The following is a 22,276-nucleotide window of genomic DNA, read 5'->3' as shown; positions in this document are numbered from 1 at the left end:
GAAAAATGATTTCACAAAATAAATTCCATGAATTTATATTAATTTTCTTTACAGAAAATATATATACATTTACAAAGGATCTGTATGTAGTGAAATGTGGTGGGTTTGGTTGGTTGGTTGGTTGGTTGGTTTGTTGGTTTTTATGGACTTATTCAAAAAAGGAGTCTTATGCTGAGGACAATGCAGAACGCGACACAGACACAACCTGAAAAAGTAGTGAAGTTTGTACTAATGACATAGACTGATATAAAAATTATCCAGCTCATATAAAAGTCCTGTTATGGCACAACATATGGTTTCAAAGATTACAGAATATTTTTTCCCCCTCTGGAATTACTTCTTTAAGGAAACAAACCATTCTTGCTAGATTTAGAAATTTACATGAATAACACATGCTGATGCTGTTTCTTAATATAAATGTATTTTCCATAATTTATTGTTGTTCTGCTTCAATGTTACAATGTAAATACCATGTTATCTTTATTACTATTCTAAATCTTTTAAAGTTCATTGATCTAGAAGATTAGCCATACTCTAGTATGATTATGTAGGATTATTTTCTCTCTTGATGTTTGCAGGAACATTTTTTTCTCAAAATCTAAGAGAAGCACCTTTATAATTAAAGGTTATTATTGATTGCCCTAATTATGTATTTTAAAATATAGATGTTCTATCTATTAATTTTGCTCAAGTCGTTTAAACAAGGGGATTATTGACCAATGCAGCAGTTTTCCTCTTTTGTATAAATTCTCAATATGGAGATTATTGATCTGAAAGACACTAAGAGATCCTTTGAGTCCATTACAGTCTAGTGTGTCGATGTAATTAGTACATAGGGGAAAAAACCTACATGCTAATAATTTTTAAGGAACACTGTTCAGATGAAGAAGTTACTGAGCCTTACTAGGTAGAAGTCCCTTTCAATTAATTTTCTCTATTTCACCCACAATAACCTATATAATATTTACATTCATTGGGTTGAGAATAAAAGTAGAGAGGAAAGGAAGAGAGCTCCAAAAAACTTTTCTTACAGTTGTTCCCTGCCCAGTTATGAAATATGACATTTAAACAGAAAACATACAAACATACTGTGGAAGTACATCCAGAAACAAGTCACGTAACAGACTCAGTTAGACAGTGTAATATCATTCATTGCACATGCTTGAATAGAGTCATTCATGCCAGGATTCAAGATAGATTTTTCTTTTGCCTCAAATAACAAAGAGTTCCGCTTTTCAACAGAACTTTATTTTCAACATGAAATTGGAAGCAACGGGACCTCAAAATACTATAGGTAATGCAATTATTGATCATGATGAAGAACAAGGTAAAGGGTTTCCAAGCATGGACCGCATCCTAAAATTTAAATTCCTTGTTTGAAGAAAATAAATTTAAAAGTTTAAATTCTTAGGGCAATTACATAAAAAGAATTTAGAGGTTATAATATCTAGCTCCTAAAAATTGATGCCATCCTAAAAATTGATGCCATCTAAGTTAGGCAGAGATTTAATAACAAATTTATATCATTCTTTGGGGAACAATGCACATAACTGAAATTCTGAAGATTGCTTCCCTCAAAATGTTTGTGGTATACACTGCCTTCCAAATGAATATCAACTGAATGGAGGTGATTGCCAGATATCTCTCCTAATAGTTTTTCTCTGCGGTTTGCATTTAATACTACAGATTGTTAAAGAGGATAGGTTTCTGATGTACTTCAACTGTTTTGCAAGTTACAATAACTAAACCTTGACTTATGTATTGATATGATGAATGCATTCTTTTGGGTGGGATTGTTTTCATACATTTTCTTTAATAAAAACCACATTGATGCTTCCATAAACTTGTAACAATGAACTTCATACAGGTCTTTTTCTTCTACTCAGAGCCTACCCATTTTCCTTGTCTCCAGCTGCAGAAACCCTTGCCTAATCTTCTTCACTCTTCTAAGTACATATCAGAGCTCTGTTAAGGATTTTTTCTTCCTTCTTTGAGCAACTGTTAAAAGTCATTTTTATTTTTTAAAGCACGTCTATTAGGAGGATTTTTTTATTTATTTAAAAAAGTGTCTAATCCTTGTTGGCACATCTGGTGATTCAAGTCTTGTTTTTAACTTACCCAATGCATGCAGCAAAGGGGTGTGACAATTCTCAGTTGACAATTCTCTTTCACTTAGTTTGAGTCATTTGCAATTTACACTCTGGCCTAAAGAGAGTCTTTAGAGACAAAGGTTGCCAATACTCCAGCTGAATATACCATCTCTTATTTTCTTTTTGTTAATAAACATGTTGCTTTGGACTCACAATAAAACCCAGCTGCAGCTGAATTTTATTTAGGTCTATCAGATCCTCCTTTATATTAAGATAGTGGTACTGGAAATATATTTTTAACCCCATATGATTTTTTACCATCAGTTAATTCAAATTCTACCTGCACTTATACAACTTTCATATATGTGCATATTATCATTTAATGTCTGTGAGCTAATATAGTGTCAGTTCTATTTGTAAATCAAATTCTGCTTGTGCATTTATTTGTGGCAGAGCACAATGGAAAATGCGAATGGGGAGTCCTTTTCAGAATTTTGTGTTTGTCTCCCTTCCTGATTAGAGAACATACTGTAGGTGCTGCTTTTTATCCACAGACCTGCAGAAACTGATCTGAAATGAAAACTTAAAGCTTGGAAATGGATCCTGTGAAATTAGTCCTCCAGTGTTGAAGCTGTACAATAGCAGAATTATCCTTAAATAATGCCAGGACTACTGCACAAAAAGGACAACATCACCCCATTGAACTCATTTGCAAAAGAAAAATGCATTAAAAGGCAAACCTCTGTAGTTAAAATATAAAAGCTTTTTCTTCCAAATTGGGGCTGCTAAACTAAGCTCAACTTTGCAGCTAAAATAGAATGGTTTAATCCTACACCACATGAAAGGAGAATGTCAGCAATTAAGTCAGACTAGAAAGCTTTGTTAGTGAAGGAATGCCTGGCTGGAACTTGCCCTCAAAGGCTTTACAAGGAAAACAGTCATTTATTTAGGCAATCTCTTGACAAAATACAAAAGAAATAAACTGATAATGGATTGGCACTTCAGGGGAACCAAAGGCTTTTAATAAAACTGCCCTGGACCACCCTCCTCATCCTAAATATCAAACTCTCTGTGATGTAACCTTCCAGTAACCTTGCTGGAATGCATGGCAGTGCGATTCACCAGGATACCCCCATTCTTCTCCTTTCAGGCTCCTGCTCACATGGCTATTGGCAATGTCAGAACGGCAAGTGTTACAGACCAGAACAAAGCTGCGATTTTGAAGACAACTGCGGGGATAATACAGATGAGAGTGAATGCGGCACTTCCTGCACCTTTGAGAACGGCAGCTGTGGCTGGCAAAATTCCCTGGCAGACAATTTTGACTGGGTGCTGGGGGTTGTCTCACCTCAAAGTCTAAGACCTCCCAGGGACCACACGCTTGGAAATAGAACTGGTATGTTGTCAGTTCATAAACGAGATGTAATTGTTTTCGTGGATCTTCTCATACCTCCCTTCAGAGGCAAGAGGGGGGTTCTACATGTCTAATTAGGGTGTCATTTTTAAAAAATGGCATGTGTAACAGTATCCAAATATTAATTACTGTTGTAAAATGATTTTAAGTTAGGAAAAAAAAAAAAAAGATTCTTAATTGTTTCGCCTTTAACTATTTCTGTATGAGTACAGCAAGATAATTTGTTTAGAGAGGCATTTGATCTGGGTGCAGCCTGCAAAGATCTGTACACTAGGTCAGATCTGAGATCCACTGGGTCCCACTCCTCCAGAGTCTGAGCTCATTTCCAGGAAGCTCCAGTTCGTGTCAGAGTGTGTAATTCTGTTCTGAACATAAGGAAAGCAAGCAAACAAACAAACAAACTGGTATACAATATCTTGCATACTGGTTATTAGTACTTCTGAGTGGCAACAAAATGACTAACACAGGTGATTTTTAAAAGGTAATAATACATTTTAATTTCTTCCTGAGAATTAATTAAAGGGGACACCTGTGAATTCTTTTTTTACCTTAGGAAAATTCTTCTTTATTCTCCATAGTCGTATCTAGTGTGACCTGATAAGAGATGGAAAATGGCTATTTAGGAGTTAAGAAATTATCTGAAATTTTGAAGTTAGCAACAGTGACTATTTATAGTTCAATTTGGGGTAATTTAAAGAAAATATATTTAAACAAACAGATCTCCGTTATAGGCAACAGTGCGGCTCTTTGATTTGTTCTGGCAAAGCAGCCTCTTCTCATTCTTGCTGCAGGCTCCATGCCTTCTTCCTTTGTCTTTGAAGTTCCCATAGCCCAAGCAAAGTTGTTACTGAAGCTGAGCTCAGACCTGATCTTAATATGAAATATGCCACAGTAGGGTTGCATGAAGGTGTAGGATGTGTAGGACAAAATTAAATAAAACCAAAGATATGTAGGGACTATCTTTCATTTATCTTTAAGAATATCTGGTTCTGGTACAGCACAGATTTATGCATGTCTGTGTTGTATATATTGAATTGGCTTTAAAAAAAATGAATAAAATGTTTTATAGTCTTGATATCATGCTCTCAAATATCATAGAATCATATCATAGAATGGCTTGGGTTTGGAAGGGAACTTAAAGATCATCTAATTCCAATCCCCTTGCCATGGGCAGGGATGCCACGCAGTAGGTCAGGTTGCCCAGAGCACCATCCAACCTGGCCTTGAACACCTCCAGGGATGGGGAATCCACAACATCTCTGGCCAACCTGTTTCAGAGCCTCACCACCTTCTGAGTAAAGAATTTGCTTCTAATCTCTAATCTAAAGCTCCTCTCTTTTAGTTTAAAACCATTTCCCCTTGTCATTGTCTGCCTGAGCAAAAAGTTGCTCTCCATTTTTTTACAAGCCACCTTTAAGTACTAAACAACTGCAATAATGTCACGCTGAGGCAGAATTCATTTCACTTTTGACAATTTTACTGTGGCCAAAAGTTTAAAGGTGATGGTTGTATCGTTAGAACTGATAGCTCTTAATAAGTGTGTTCATCATGAGAGAACCAAAACAAAATTCAGTTCAATTGTTAAAATTTTCTCTTATGGGATAGAGACTGTGTTATTCAGGGATCCTTCTGGTCCTCGTACAAAGAAAGAGGGATTTCAGCCCTTACTTCCAAAACCACAGTTCTTGAGCTTGCACCAAGCAATTGCTTATTTCTGGCTCCCCTAATTAGTGCCTCGGTTTTCAACATCAAATTGTTGAGAATTTGCTTAGAATTAGAATTATCCCACTCTCATTGGAATTAAGTGACTTTCAATTACTTCCTAGCCAGGCTTGGCTAGCCATGACCAGTTGGCAGGCAGAGCATACTACATCTCGAGTCTGCCCCTCACTCAGTCAAGTTTCCTTCCAAGGAAGACTGGTAGCTTTTTATTTGTTTGTGTGTTTCCCTCCAAACAGAAATCATTTTCCTAGTATGAAATAGGTGTTAATATAAACATCAACATGTGAAGCACTCAATCCATCCTAGCCAAAGCTTCCTAGCAAACATCAACACCATGTTATGGTGTGCTTTTGATATCTCATGGTGTTTATGTACGTGGCTGTTTTTAACACACAAAACAGCAGATGTGGAAAAAAATAAATTTTCATTTGTGTTTTCTACGTATATTTTAAAATAAAATATTTATCTCAAAAATGTCACTACATTTGTTAAGACTATGCATGGCCTCAGGGATGAAGCAATGTTCTCACCCCCTAATATTATGGCAAACATCTATAGCCATAAGTGAGCTAGAGAAGTGTCAAAGTTAGAATGAATGTTTTTTTACTCCATGGGGCTTTTATCTCTAATTCATATACAAAATTCTATTGATGTGCAGTTATAATTTGTCAGTGTGCTGTTTATACAATGCTTATGTTATGTGAACTATATGTTTGTTGCTTGCACAAAGGAAAAAAACAAAAAACAAAAACAAACAAACAGAAACCTACAGAACTTATTATACTTCTGATTAAAATAGGAATGGGAAACTCAGGGAGCATATCAGTTTCAGAATATATTAACTGTAGGCATTTGTTTTTGCAACTTCCTCTGAGTAAATAATTTAAATTTGATTTAATGTTCATACAATAATGAGTACAGCTGACCAAAAGTAATGGGAATCCTTAGGGACACCTAATGATTTATATGTGTTTTTTTTTTTTCTATGGCTTGACTTGATATTTTGAAGGTCATCTTTCAGAAAAAATTAATTGTGAAATTTATCACTGTGTGGGCATTATATGATATACTGTCAAAATAGTAACTAGTGTTGATGAACAAGGAGATATGACCAAGGTATCTGGGAAACATGGAATTATTCTCTGTTCCCAGCTTATTCCTGATATAACAAGTATACAAGGAAAATTATCGGGTAATCCTTTAACCTAGGTAGAGGTTCACTAGCACAGGATGCATTTGGGAACCATGTTTCATATCTCTGCATTTGTATTGCTGAATTTTGGTCATGGAATCTAATTTGAATGTCAAAAAAAATTTTTCAGGAATACGTAATTTCATTTCAGGAAAATTCCTATATCTTGAGGCCACTGCAATAGGGCTAAAAGATGAAAAAGCCCATGTGAAGAGTTCCAGATTGAAAGAGTCAAGCGGGAGTTGCATGATGAGCTTCTGGTACTTTAAGTCATCAAAAGCCGCAGGATGTATTCAGGTTCTGATTAAGGTAATCAAAAATTTGCTTTCTTTTGAATACCTGGTATCTGTTAAGGTGTGTGTGCTTCAGCAGAGTAGTTTGGCTCTGTTAGAGTGGCTTGTAGACTGAAAGAGCTCTCACTGCTTGTGTCTCCCAGGCACCTCTTAGTGCAGCTTTTTTGTTGTTGTTGTTCCAGTCTCTTAAAAATGCATTTGCCATTTCTCTTCCAAAATATGTTTCTCTGAAAAGTAACAGAAAAACTTTTTAAAACTTCTTTCCATTTTACCTTTCTCTTTGACACTCTTCATATCAGAGCTATTTTATTATTTTGCTGTCATATGTATCAGTAGTTACATGTTTGCAACCCTATAATTCTGATAGAATGATAACCACCAAAAAATAGCAGCCAACACAAAGTGGGAAGAAAATGCAAAAGTATGCATGTATTAAATTATTTGTCTTTTTGATGTAGAAAGGCACAGAATATATAATTGATTTTCTTTAGAAATGTCATTTTCTTTACTAATTGTGGGATGACATAAAAAATGAAAGAAAGCAAAACCTATTTAAAATTATTCAGTTACAAATAAAAACTGGTACCTTCTTTAAAAATTGGCTATGCTGTTTGTTGCATGTTAAAAAAAAAAAAAAAAAAAAAAAAAAAAAAAACACTAAATGCTTGTAAAAGTAAGTTTAAAACCATTTTTATCGTGAATAAAATACAGAAATTTATTATCAGTGTAGCAAATGTGTATATTTCAACTTCCTGTGCATGCTATGTCACCATAGGGCATTTAAATAGTATTCCAGTACAATGGCCAAATATTCCAATTTTAGATGCAGCAGAAACTTTTGCAAATGAGTTTGTGTATTTATGCTCACCTGTATATGTACAGGAAGTGCTCATTATCCAAGTTCAAATCAATGGTGCAATTTACTAGCCACAAAGCTGTTACCTTCTCTTCGGTGTCTCTAATAAAATCTTGGGATATAAATTGTTTTGGTGAACTTTTTTACTGAAAGTAATATTTTGAGATATTCCTACTATACTTCATGGCAGGTGCAAGAGAAGTATATTGTAAGAGATATTTTGAAGCAAAATTACGGTAAGAAAAAGTTCAGTGTGTCTGTTTTAGTGGTGATGGTCCCCACCATCTTATTCAGCACTCATACTGACTCACAGACAGAAGGAAACTTTAATTTTGGAACAAAGGAGTTTGTTTTGCTTACTCCTTCTAAGGAGTAAGCAAAAAAAATCAGGTGAAAGGAAAGACAGAAGTTTTATTTTTATGCTGTTATGAAGATATATTTCCTAATCCCACTTAGATTGTTTCTGTTATTAAAAAAAAAAAAAAAAAAAAAAAAAAAAAAGGAAATTTTAGGTATTACAATAGGAAAGGAACAATAATCAAAGGATATAAAACATTTGTTGAAGATATTTTTTTGAGGATGAATGATAATTCACCCTTTATATAGAAAATAAAAATTAAAAAGATGATTTAAGTTTTTTACAGTAAGGGAGACCTCTTACGAGGATTTGAAATAAAAGTCTGAATATGCAGATGTATGCAGGTTTATACGGAAGGTGAAACTAGCCATTAGTAACTTTCTCCACTGAATGTGACAAGGCCAATATACACAGGATCTCTTTAGGAAGTTCCAGGGGACCTTACTGAAGCGTTTGTCATTGTGAATTAATTCTATCCTGTTATAGATGAGCAAAGACATAATGATATTCAGGGCAAAAGTCCTGGCAAACTCACAGCAAGTGAAGCAGAGCTCCACTGGCACCACCACAGTGACAGACCAACCAGGCTGATGCACCAAACAGCTGGTGCTGGCAGCCCTTCTCCTCCAGCTGCTAGCAGGCTGGTAGAGTACATCATCACCTGGTTGCTGCGGCTTCTCAGCAAAAGCTAGAAGCTACTGCAGTTGTTTCCTTAATATTGTTATTGTATTTAGCTTGTCTAAGGTGGAAAAGAGAGGAGAGAGCTACAGCTGTAGAGTATATATACATACAGTAGAGATGCTGCAGATGCCCACTGATTTCTTCTGGACATTTGTATTTCTAGGACAGAGTAGTTTAAAATGAAATTTTTACAAATCAATATCATTGACTTCACTTACTTATTTGGGAAGTCACTCAAGAATAAAGTCTGAGGAAACAGCTTACTCTGCCTCATAGCTCAAAATAGTCTATTTCTGCATTGATTCTTCTCACTGGCTGCGTGAAAAACAATCAGCTCCTCACATTAATATAGAAGTTATAGATTTCATTGGGTTCGTGTTGCCTTCAGAGAAGATTATCTGACTTCTATGTAGCTAGGGGAAAAAACTTTCCAGTTTCAAAGATTTGTGTGAAGGTTTTACTTGAGGGACTGCTGAAATCCAAAGCATACTCCAGACAATGTAGAAAATGTACAGATTTTTCACTTACCCTTCTAGACCTAATAAAATTTCTAGAGAAGTTTCTTTATCTTATGCAAAAGATAAAGTTTTCTAGTTTTTTTGGTTTTTTGTTTGTTTGTTTTTTAATGTTCAGTAGTTTACATTTATCTTTGTTTGTGTCCTAGTATGTTGTTTATTTAAAATAGTTTTTCTTTATTAAATCCAGGAAAATAGATATTCAGCAGAATCCAGTTTGTCTGAACATCATGGTGTAGTGGCCTTTATTTAATGAGTATCTATAAAGCTGCCAAAACCCAACAATTTAAAATTCTTTACTCTCATTGTTGATCTGTGAATTGTTATTAAAAATTATATTTGAATTGCTAAAATGTGTGATCTGAGGAAGCACTAATAAGTGAGAGTAAGAAAGAACTAACCTAGTCCCAGGAGCTTTAAAGGAAATCAGTGGGGCTACTGTGAAATCCAGTATTACTTGCCAAGAAAAAAGGAAGATTAACTTTCATGGTAGCTTTACTTCCAAGAGCAAGATAATTTTACATTTACATGTGAATGCAGAATCTAATAACAGCACTATTAACAGCTTTTTTCCACTTTTTTAGGCTTTGTTTCAGAGAGGGCTGTTACTGAATTGAATTTGACCCCATGAAGGATATAAGGATATGTCCAAGTAAATTGAGACCGAATCAGTGATTAAATAGGAATGAGTCAGTTTTCAGTGGAAGCATCATCTCTCAAAAATAGTTAGTTTAGAATGGCAAGACAAATATGCACAACCCTAGATAGGACAGACCCCATTCAGTACACTTTATATTCTTGGATTATTGTGAAGTCATTTCAGTCTTCTTACCTGCAAATTACTGAAAATAATATATATATGTATATATTATATTGTAATAATATGTAATTCACTGTATTCTTTTACTAAAACCAAATATAAGCATTCTTTCCAAAAAACTAGGTGAGCCAGAATAGTATATTTGGACATGCTTGAAGAAGAAAAATACATATATTCTGAAGAAGGATTAAAGAATCACCCTTGTATTTTGGAATCTTGCTTATGAATACAAGCGGTTCATCAGAGCATTTGTAATTTAAAATCATGTTGTTTTGAGAAAGGCATATACAAGAAATTGTCTGTATGTGAACTATTTAGTATTTTTTTGTTTGTTTAAATTCTTTGAGAATATGACTTTTATCTCCCCTGGGAGGTAATGATGATGAGTAGTAAAGGTTTAGTGTGACTAAGGGCACATCTGTCATGCAGGGCAGTGTTGTATTAGAGGACTTAGCAGTCTGACAGATTTAGACAGCACGATGCATACTGAATAATCAAAGTAACATAACAATATCCTGTGATATTACAATTGGAATAATAAGCCCTGCCTCTCTGACTGAAATATGCTGTTTTCTACTCCAGCCTGGCACAGTATTACACAATATGACAGATATGAAAAATGCACTTTCAGTCTATTCCACGCTGCACAGCTCTCCAGTGTTTTTTCATTCAACTGATTCCTTAAATCAGAGATCTCTGCCAGTGGTTTACTTTATTGATTTGTGGGCTCATAATCTCAAAGAGTGGTAGTGGTTACATAGCTGCTTTTTAAGCATATAAGGCTTTGAAGTATATTGGGAATCTCTGCAAGTCACACTTCTTTTGTTCTTTTTCTAACACCTTGCAGTGCAGACATTCAACAGTGAAAGTCATGATTTAAGCATATCTCAGGAAAAGTCTTTTAAGGATCATAGAGCTGCTATTGAATGATTTTTACTGAAGCAACTGACATCAAAATTAGATCTTTTTATATAGCAGCTGTGAAAAAAATTTTTATGAAGACAAAGGGATTTTTTTTCTAAATGATTAGGTGTAGCTTTGAGCTCTGAGCTGTTTCTTTCAAATTTCTTCTTCTAAATGGGAAAAAATTGAAATTGAATTAGCGTATATTTTCTTTTATATATATATATTACTTGGAAAAACAACCAATCAAAAACAACAGAAAAATAAATAAATAATAAAAAACAAGCATTTGCAAGAGTTCCATTTAACATCAGAAAGGTGGAAAATCTTCCTTTTTTCCTTTTTCCTTTCCTTTCTTTCATACCACAAGATACCTAGGTCTTCTACTAAGAAAATTATTCCTGTTGTGAGACAAACTGAACTGCACTGTTGTTAAGTTAGCAAAACTTCTGTGAGGACTGAAGTAACACTGATGCTCATTGCAGAACATTGATTTGTTTCCAGTTTTTCCCTCCTTTAATACAACTTCCATTTTTAATTCACTGTTTGTTTTTACTGTCTTGAAGTTGTTTTAGTTTCTGGTAGTCTTTGATCTTTCTCAGGCCTGTAGTATCAAGCTTTAGTGTGCTTAAAATTACTTTGATGTATCAATAAAAGGTCTTAGCATGAAAAGAATTATTTTTGTGGTTACAGAAATCTTTTCTCTTTCTGGCCTTTCTCTTTCTGGCCTTCAGCTTCCAACTCACAGTATCTTCAAGAACAGAAAGAAATAAATAAAAGAAGGAAAAGAAAGGGAGAGAGAAAAAGAAGAAGGAGAGGAAAGGGAAAACAAGGCAAGGCAGTGGTTATGTTTTTGTTGTTGTTTTTCTATACTTTATTTCATAGAGGTATCTGATTCCAATTTGTTTTATGCAAGGGTCAGACTAGACAGGTTTTATCACCTGTTACACTGTGAATAATCTATGTGTGTACTTTTGTACACACATACTTGTGTACTATGTATGTTGACCCCTTTGTGTTAGGTAATGATGAATTAAATGAAAAATGAAAGACTGCTTTAAGTAGTTGTTAAATCATTGCATGCACTGACATTCTACCATGGTGGCAGAGATGATCATTCACAGCAGTCAATGTAAGAAGAACTTTGAGTAACCTCAGTTTCTTCCCACTGTCTTACTTACCATGGAGACATACTTTTCCGTAACCTGATAACTTTGTATTACCTGCCTGTGAGAGGGTTAGTGCAGAGACAAATTGTCTGCAGTCTCATGGAAACTCCATAGTCCGTTCATAGTTGTTACACTATCTCATAATGATGGATTCTCCATACCCAGAGGAATAAGATGCTGTGGAAGAGACATTTTTAATCATCAGGTAAAATTTAAGGGTGAAAGAATATGGTTAAAGCTGAATACAAGAACAAAATTGCAACACATAAAGCAATAAGATATATTATTAAAATTTGATTGTCTATTGAGAATCCTTGTGTACTGACTCCTTAGCTAGTGAAATTGGTCTCTACAGCCTAATCTGACATACTGTCCTTTTCTTATTCTCTTAATATAAAGAAACAAACTCAGAAAGTACCAAATACTTTGCATGACCTCTCAGTTGAGATGAAAGTTCTTGTTGTTTGTTTTCTCATCCTTTTTTATTTGATTTTGTTATTTTTTAAACTGGGAAATTCAGAAGGTTATCCAAACAAACTGGACATTTTCTTTATTTTCCTGTTTCCTTGATTAATGTTTCTATTTTTTATTTTTCTTGATTATATTGCGATTATAGTTCTAAAATTTAATCTTCTTTCCCTTCTTTAATCAGTGGCATAACTTGATAAAACAAATGGCATTCTGTTAATTGCACGCACTTACTAGTTTTGCATAAAATGCGTATAAGAAAAATAAATGTACAAGAAGAATGAATTGAGAATGGATCTGTGAAATACTACACAAACTTGCATGTGCTCAGTTGATCAGATTCAGTCTGTAAGTCTGAGTAGTAACATGGAGATTGCTTGCGATGTTATCCTAGTGCCAAATCCTGAGTGCCCTCTGTACGGGCTCCCTGTAAAAGATGTGCTTTAATGTTGCATGTATTAAATACGGTTCTGGGCCGCTCAGTTCAAGAAGGACAGGGAACTGTTTGAGAGAGTCCAGCGCAGAGCTACAAAGATGATTAAGGGAGTGGAGCATCTCCCTTATGAGGAACAGCTGAGGGGTGGCCTTATTAATGTTTATAAATATGTAAAGGGTGAGTGTCAGAAGGATGGAGCCAGGCTCTTCTCAGTGACATCTGATGATAGGACAAGGGGCAATGGGTACAAGCTGGAATATAGGAAGTTCTGCTGAAATATGAGAGAAAACTGTTTCACAGTGAGGGTGACAGAATACTGGAACGGGCTGCCCAGGGTGGTTATGGAGTCTCTTTCTCTGGAGATATTCAAAACCCACCTGGACGCATTGTGTGACCTGACCTAGGTGTTCCTGCTCCAGCAGGGGGACTGGACTTTCAAGGTCCCTTCCAATCCCTGACGTTCTCTTATTCTGTGAAATTTTTAAAAAAGTTCCTTTTTAAAGTTTTAAAATAAACTTAAAGTTTCCCAAATAATCTGTTATAATAAATAAAGGCACTGGCATAAGATATTATGAATATTTTACATTCCAAGGCTCAAGATTTATATTACACACAGGATAGCTTCTATAGTCATGTCAGTAATCCTACAACAATCTCTTTCTCATATTTTTTTTCTTTAATTATTACGGAAAGATTAGGTGTCACTGCCCATATTTAAGGTTATTTGGTGTTTTCAATGAGACCCTTTGTTCAGTAGTTTATATTGTCAAAATGTAGTATTTTAGCTGAATTATTCCATTATAGGTAACTTTATAAGACTTAGTTTTAGAGAAAGTCTCAATCTGATGGGGATCAAGACCCATTCAGAAATTACTGTTAGGAATATTGCCTGTGTGCAGTGCATCAAATGACTTATAGAATGATCTACTACTGTGTTATTGAGAAATTTAAAACATTTAGTCTTTTCAATAGAGCAATATTTTAACAATATTTTAAATAAGATTATGGGAACAAGATAAATGAGAAGTGTAAAACTGTGATAACAGGAATTGGATATATCAGAATTTATGATTCTTCATATCTCTCCATTGGTTAAGGAGCAAGCAACAATGTATGCTTTTTATAAGTAGTTTTGGTTGTTGTTGTTTTGTTTTGTTTTTGTTTGGTTTGTTATTCATTGGTGTGGGTTTTTTTTTTCTTGACTTCAAAGATTGGCAGTCATGCCCTAGACTGTATTAATGCATCCTCCTTCTGATACATGAATGGTAATACCATTAAGCAGAGGAAAAAAATGGTGATGAAAATGACTAGTGTTGTAAACAGCCTATGAGGTAAGAAAATAACTCTCAGATGAAGCTCTTGAATTTAAAGTTTGAAAAGAAAAAATTAAGCACATTCTTAGCTCAGTTGCAACTGTGGAATAGCATGTATATGCAAAAGGCAGGATATGGCAAAATAGTTTAAGTTAACTTAGTATTTGTATTCCTATCTTTAATGCCTGAGACTAGACACATTTTGATGTATCAGTTGTAAAAGCTGGTTATAAATTGTTACGACCTCCTCTTGCCAGCACCACATTAAAAGATGTTAACTTCTTGCTGCATCAACAGCTCTTCATCCAAGATTGATACTGGCTAAGTTAAACTCTTGACAGACATGAATATATGATATGAAAAAGATTGTGAGACATACCATGCAAACCAGTAAACATAATCAGAAGTGTTCTATGTTGCATTTTGCATTTAATCCCATCATAGCCTCTCTGAGTACTCAGGTTTCTTATCTACCTTTTCAGACTCAAATTTTTCCTACAGTTCAGCCACATACCTTGGGCTGTCCAGCTATCCTCAACACTTCCAAGCATGCCTCATTCGAAGTTTTACCAGGCTGTATCTGTATTAAAAAACTGAAGAGCTAATATTATAATTTCAGTACTGCTCTTAACACTGAAGGCTTTCTAACAGAGTAAAACATCCTAATGTGGTTTTCTGTTTGAATTAATGAAGTAATAAGAAATTATACTGTAGTACTACTGAAATAAGGAATTAAAAACATTTTTGGCATAAATTCCTGGAATATATGGGTGTAACAGTGTGTTCTGCACAGTATATTTGATTTTCCCTTTCAACCAGAACAGTAAAGAAAGAAATGCATACTTAAAATTACATTTTTCGCTTCCCACATATCAGAGCAGTTAGTGTTTTTAATCTGTGATACTTATTTCACTTTAGCTCCAGTAATTTTAGACAACGTGGAAAGTTTTCAAAGGCTAATGCAACTGAAAAAAATAAGAATGGCCTTATATATATGACCTATATTCCATAGCTTGGATCCTAAGGAATAAAAATAGAATTATTTAACATCCAGCTATAGCTGGACTTTATTGTAAACCAGGAATAACTAGATGAGGATGGATTATTAAGGTCTGTTGTGGTTTTATCCCAGCCAGCAGCTAGGCACCACACAGCCATTTGCAACCCGTGCCCCCCCCCTCCCTGGGATGGGGGAGAGGAATGGGAAAGTGAAGCCTGTGGGTTAAAATAAAGACAGTTTATTAAGACAGGAAAATAATTAAAATAATAATGATAATAGTACTACTAATAATAATGTGTACGAAACAAGTGATGCACAATGCAATTGCTCACCACCTGCTGACTGATGCCCAGACTATCCCTGAGCAGCTGCCCCCCCATCCCAGCTAGCCACCCCTATATATTGTTTAGCATGATGTCAGAGGGTATGGAATACCCCTTTGGCAAGTTTGGGTCACCTGTCCTGGGTCTGTCCCCTCCCAGCTCCTGCTACAACCCCAGCCTGCCCGCTGGCAGGACAGAGCAAGCAGCTGAAAAGTCCTTGGCTTGGTGTAAGCACTGCTCTGCAACAACTAAAACATCAGCATTTTATCAGCACTCTTATCCTAATCCAAAACATACCACCCTACCAGCTACAAGGGGGAAAATAACTCTATCCTAGCTGAAACCAGGACAAGGTCCATAAAGAATTAAAAGAACTGGAGTCTTGTTTTTTGAAGAGAATTAAGATACAAAAAAAAAAAAACAAACAATCAGCAACAACGACAAAACACCAATAACAAAACAACAACCTTGAGACTACACTGTAAGAAAAGTGCATTTTCTAAAAAAAAAACATGGATACCTTTCAAAATTTCACAATAAGTAGCTGTAAGACTAGATTTTATCTGTTGGCTGGCGGTGAATGAATTCAGTGAAATATTTTAGAGTAGTTTTAATTCTAACACTCATGATAACAAGAAAACAATGAAAACAAACCATTATTTTTAGTTCCTTGCAAAATAATCCGTTTTCTATAAAACATTAAATGTCACCTTGCATTTCTCATTATAATGATAGGGAAAGTTTGATGCCACAGGTGCCGTCTTATGATTAATAATTATAAACAGTTTTTGGATGGCAATTGCTATCCTCATTGAAAAGTAAGAGGAGGCAGCTGTTGTGGAAAGGTTTTATGAAACCACAGTGGAAAATTACTCTTTTGAGCACCTATTCATTTTATGTAGCTAAATTATCAATGTTTTCTATAAACTGTGTTTTGTTGTTTGAAATTACAGTGAAATGGGCCAGGCACACAATGTATATTTAGCTGAATTAATACATCAAGGTACAAATAATGTTGCAACTTTTCAGTAATTTGTTTAGTCTTGTATTCTTTACATTTATACCTTCTCATCTGGGCAGCTAAAAATATTGCATTTTCAACTGAATGTTGGTATGATTAAGCTGCTCTGCCATTTATCCAATGAAAATCTGCAGCCCATACATCTATACTAGATGTTGTTTTTCACTTCAGCTGCTCACTGCTGCCTTCCACCGACTAGCAGAACCTAGTATCTTGCTGTTTTCTAACTTCATGTGGTTTGATCTGTATGGGAGAAGAGGTTCTTTGAACAAGAATTTTTTATGTGATCCAGAAGAAGTGGTATTTAAATTTTGATACATGAACCATCTACTTCATTTCATTGATCAGTGAACAGAAGACGACTCTTGTTATATATGACATGGAAATACTCATTAGATTTGAAGGGTTCTGCTGTGCACAACATTACTCTGAGAAGTCTGATGGTGTGATTCAGTTTAGAATTGTGTTCAGTGGGAGTTCAGAGGGAGTATGTTATCAAGAAGTTTATTAGCAGTCACAGAATGATTTAAGTGGATTTCCATCTCTACACACAAGATATTTTCTTCAAGTGTTCTTAAAAGAATGACATTTTTTTAGTGCTTATTTATTTAGTCATTCCTGGCTGCTTTAGGATTTTGTGGGCTATGGTAAGGAAATAAAAAATAATAAAAATAAAATTATTCACTGATTTACCAGCTGCACTTTTTTTTTTTTTTTTTTCCCTTAGAGCCTTAGACTTTGCCCAAGTCAGTAGTGTAGCATGGTAGTGAGTTTAAGTCAGTACATGTGGAAGTTAATCTCTGTACAAATTGCTGTCTCCTTCCAAGCTGTACCAATATTTTTATTTGGATTTTTATTTGTATAGAGATATTAGGTATTTCTTCAGGTAGGATTTGAAATCTCTTGACAGTAGTGATACAGTGAGACCACTCCAAAGAGGTCAGCTATCTTGAATAGATCTATCTCAGAGTCAATCTTTTCATCTTGAAAAGAAGAATTGTGCTGTGAGTAGATGAAGATCCTGAAAGGCCTTACAAATGATATCCAAAGAAGGTGTGGTCATATGAGAAAGAAAAGTGCAGGAAGCCACATAGGGAGACAAAAGAAGGCACGCTGCCATCTCAAAGCATGTTAAAGTAACTTAAAACGTACCATCTAGTTCACCTGTTTAAATATGCCAATCTGATGGCTAAAAGTCTTTGGTGGTACATCTTGTGTGCTACAGGTTTGAGGCCCTGGAGAATGAGAGATCAACAGCAACTGAGGAAGAGGTAGAAAGTGTTCCCAGGAGGATTCCTAGGGTGAGGAGGTCAACTCCACGCATCAGGACTGCCTCCACCAAGAACGAAAGAAGGGTGATTGTTGTGGGTGACTCTGTCCTTAGGGGAACAGAGGGCCCTATTTGTCGGCCTGACCCTACCCGTAGGGAGGTCTGCTGCCTCCCTGGGGCCAGGGTCAGGGACATTGCCAAGAAGGTCAAGCGCCTGGTACGGCCCACTGACTACTACCCGCTATTGGTCTTTCAGGCTGGTAGCGATGAAGTAGCAGAGAGAAGCCCGAAGGCGATCAAAAGAGACTTTAGGGATTTGGGGCGACAACTTAGAGGTTCAGGCGCACAGGTTGTGTTTGCCTCTGTCCTTCCGATAGGGGGGATGGAAGCTGAAAGGTGCGCTGTTCGCATAAACTCGTGGCTTCGTGACTGGTGTGACCGGCACAACTTTGGGTTCTTTGATCACGGGAAGGTCTATGCTACACCGGGCCTGATGGCACCGGATGGGATGGGCCTCTCTCGGAGAGGGGTAAGGATCTTGGGTCAAGAGTTGGCAGGGCTGATAGATAGGGCTTTAAACTAGGTAAGAAGGGGGATGGGGCTGAAGCAAGGACTGTTGGGGCTGTGCCAGGGGGAACAATGGCAAGGCTGGGGAATAAGGTAAAGGCCCAGCTGAAGTGCATCTACACCAATGCACGCAGCATGGGTAATAAACAGGAGGAGCTGGAAGCCATCGTGCAGCGGGCAGGCTACGACTTGGTTGCCATCACGGAAACGTGGTGGGACCAGTCTCATGACTGGAGTGCTGCGATGCCTGGCTATAGGCTCTTCAGAAGGGACAGGCAGCACAGAAGGGGTGGCGGTGTGTCTCTCTATATTAGAGAGTCTTTCGATGTTGTAGAACTCGAGGCTAGGAATGACAAGATCGAGTCCCTTTGGGTTAGGATCGGCAGGGACAACAAGGCTAGTGTCCTAGTCGGGGTCTGCTATAGACCGCCAAACCAGGATGAGGAGACGGATGAGGAGTTCTACAGGCAGCTGACAGAAGTTGCGAAATCGTCAGCGCTTGTACTCGTGGGGGACTTCAACTTCCCTGACATATCCTGGAAGCACAACACAGCCCAGAGGAAGCAGTCTAGGAGGTTTCTGGAGAAAGTGGAAGATAGCTTCCTGACGCAGCTGATTAGTGAACCTACCAGGGGTGGTGCCCTGCTAGACCTTCTCTTCACAAACAGAGAAGGACTGGTGGAGGATGTGATTGTCGGGAACAGTCTTGGGCAGAGTGACCACGAAATGGTGGAGTTCACTATTCTTGGCGGGGCCAGGAAGGGAACCAGTAGAACCACTGTATTGGACTTTCGGAGGGCTGACTTTGGGCTGCTCAGGACACTAGTTGGTGGAGTCCCATGGGAGGCGGTTCTGAAGGGCAGAGGGGTCCAGGAAGGCTGGGCGCTCTTTAAGAGGCAAATCCTAATGGTGCAGGAGCGGTCTATTCCCATGCGCCCAAAGATGAGCCAGCGGGGAAGAAGACCAGCCTGGCTCAACAGAGAATTGTGGCTTGAGCTTAGGAGAAAAAAGAGGGTTTATAATCTTTGGAAAATTGGGCAGGCCACTAAGGAGGACTATAAGGATGTAGCGAGGCTGTGCAGGGACAAGATTAGGAAGGCCAAAGCTCGTCTGGAGCTCAATCTGGCTACTGCCGTTAAAGATAACAAAAAACGCTTTTATAAATACATCAACACAAAAAGGAGGACTAGGGAGAATCTCCATCCTTTACTGGATGCAGGGGGAAACTTAGTTACAAGAGATGAGGAAAAGGCGGAGGTGCTCAATGCCTTCTTTGCCTCAGTCTTTAGCGGCAAAACCGGTTGCTCTCTGGATACCCAGTACCCAGAACTGGTGGAAGGGGACGGGGAGCAGGATGTGGCCCTCACCATCCACGAAGAACTGGTTGGTGACCTGCTACGGCACTTGGATGTCCACAAATCGATGGGGCCGGATGGGATCCACCCAAGGGTACTGAGAGAACTGGCAGATGAGCTGGCTAAGCCCCTATCCATCATTTATCAGCAGTCCTGGCTATCGGGGGAGGTCCCAGCTGACTGGCGGCTAGCAAATGTGACGCCCATCTACAAGAAGGGCCGGAGGGCAGACCCGGGGAACTACAGGCCGGTCAGTTTGACCTCAGTACCAGGGAAGCTCATGGAGCAGATCCTCTTGGGAGTCATCATGCGGCACTTGAAGGGCAAGCAGGCGATCAGGCCCAGCCAGCATGGGTTTATGGAAGGCAGGTCCTGCTTGACGAACCTGATCTCCTTCTACGACAAAGTGACGCGCTGGGTGGACGAGGGAAAGGCTGTGGATGTGGTCTACCTTGACTTCAGCAAGGCTTTTGACACCGTCTCCCACGGCATTCTCCTCAAGAAACTGGCTGCTCTTGGCTTGGACTGGCGCACGCTTCGTTGGGTTAGAAACTGGCTGGATAGCCGGGCCCAAAGAGTTGTGGTGAATGGAGCCAAGTCCAGTTGGAGGCCAGTCATTAGTGGCGTCCCCCAGGGCTCGGTGCTGGGGCCGGTCCTCTTTAACATCTTCATCAATGATCTGGATGACGGCATTGAGTGCACCCTCAGTAAGTTTGCAGATGACACCAAGCTAGGTGCGTGTGTCGATCTGCTCGAGGGTAGGAAGGCTCTGCAGGAGGATCTGGATAGGCTGCACCGATGGGCTGAGGTCAACTGTATGAAGTTCAACAAGGCCAAGTGCCAGGTCCTGCACCTGGGGCGCAATAACCCCAAGCAGAACTACAGGCTGGGAGAGGAATGGTTGGAGAGCTGCCAGGCAGAGAAGGACCTGGGAGTGATGGTGGACAGTCGGCTGAATATGAGCCAGCAGTGTGCTCAGGTGGCCAAGAAGGCCAACGGCATCCTGGCTTGTATCAGAAACACTGTGACCAGCAGGGCTAGGGAGGTGATCGTCCCCCTGTACTCGGCTCTGGTGAGGCCGCACCTCGAGTACTGTGTTCAGTTTTTGGGCCCCTCGCTACAAGAAGGACATCGAGGTGCTTGAGCGGGTCCAAAGAAGGGCGACGAAGCTGGTGAGGGGCCTGGAGAGCAAGTCCTACGAGGAGCGGCTGAAGGAGCTGGGCTTGTTCAGCCTAGAGAAGAGGAGGCTCAGGGGTGACCTTATTGCTCTGTATAAGTACATTAAAGGAGGCTGTAGCGAGGTGGGGGTTGGCCTGTTCTCCCATGTGCCTGGTGACAGGACGAGGGGGAATGGGCTAAAGTTACGCCAGGGGAGTTTTAGGTTAGATGTTAGGAAGAATTTCTTTACTGAAAGGGTTGTGAGGCATTGGAACGGGCTGCCCAGGGAGGTGGTGGAGTCACCATCCCTGGAAGTCTTCAAAAGACGTTTAGATGTAGAGCTTAGGGATATGGTTTAGTGGGGACTGTTAGTTTTAGGTCAGAGGTTGGACTCGATGATCTTGAGGTCTCTTCCAACCTAGAAAATTCTGTGATTCTGTGATATAAAAACTTCTTACTTCATTATAAAATATCCTCTTCCATGCAGAGTGAATTTCTGCTGTAGGAGTGGGAAAGGCATTCTCCCACAAATATACTGATCCACAAATTTTCTTATTCCTGTTGCTTTGTCACTCAGTGTTTATTTATTTTATTTTTTTGGTAGTGTCACAATGTTTCTTTAGTTCACACAAGGAGATTTATATTCCTGTGATAATTAGTTCTATGTTTATTTGCTGTAGGGAATGAACCCATTTAGAAAATTCAGACAGTGCTTCTGCTTCTGCACTGTCTGTAACATATAGGGAAAAACTGAAAAAGTGGAAATGGGAAACTAGAGTTATCACAGTTACTAAATCTGTAAAACAGAAGTGGATTGTGCAACAACTGCTGCATTTGGAAGAAATATCTGAGGGAACCCAGTATGGACACCTTGTTTTTTCATTGAAGACTAAAAAATTAATGGGAGAAGCTCTGCCAAACCCGTTTGTGGTCCTGTAAGGAGGGAAGAAATGCCACTGAATTTCTTGCTTTTTCTTAGTTCTATTTATATTTGTTTGACAGGTTGAAAGTTATTATAAATTCTCTTTTATACATTTGAAGTCTGGCTGATGCTTGTTTTCAGATCTATCACTTTGCCTCTGTGTCATCCAACCAATTATTTCTATGTTACAACAGGAAAGAAATCTTAGAGATTTCTGCACTTTCTCCAGCAATTAGATTAATTTTTAAAGAAATACATTAAGATTGCAAGACCTGCTGTAAAATTATAATCTGTCACAATATGGATGGTATTCCTGTGACTGGAAGTCATAAATGCCTGCCGTGCAGACACTGTGTCAGGCACCCAGGCCTCTCACTGCTCTTGGTGGAATTTTACTCACTGTTTAAGGGAGAATTGTGTATGATTTATC

General features: G+C 38.1%; 1 protein-coding gene across 4 annotated transcripts in view; it reads left to right on the top strand.

The window, feature by feature from the left end:
• Window positions 1-22,276, top strand: part of MALRD1 (MAM and LDL receptor class A domain containing 1) — a 263,177-nt gene that overhangs the window by 129,248 nt on the left and 111,653 nt on the right. For all 4 annotated transcript variants that reach the window (XM_068673784.1, XM_068673783.1, XM_068673782.1 and 1 more), the window contains 2 exons: window positions 3,241-3,486; window positions 6,570-6,727. In XM_068673784.1, coding sequence (XP_068529885.1) covers window positions 3,241-3,486; window positions 6,570-6,727 — 404 coding nt within the window. The remainder of the gene's footprint in view (window positions 1-3,240; window positions 3,487-6,569; window positions 6,728-22,276) is intronic.

The sequence above is a fragment of the Anas acuta genome, chromosome 2, assembly GCF_963932015.1.
Source record: "Anas acuta chromosome 2, bAnaAcu1.1, whole genome shotgun sequence".
Lineage (NCBI taxonomy): Eukaryota > Metazoa > Chordata > Aves > Anseriformes > Anatidae > Anas > Anas acuta.
Note: the sequence above shows the minus strand (reverse complement) of the source record. Positions and strands in the feature narration are given on the sequence as shown.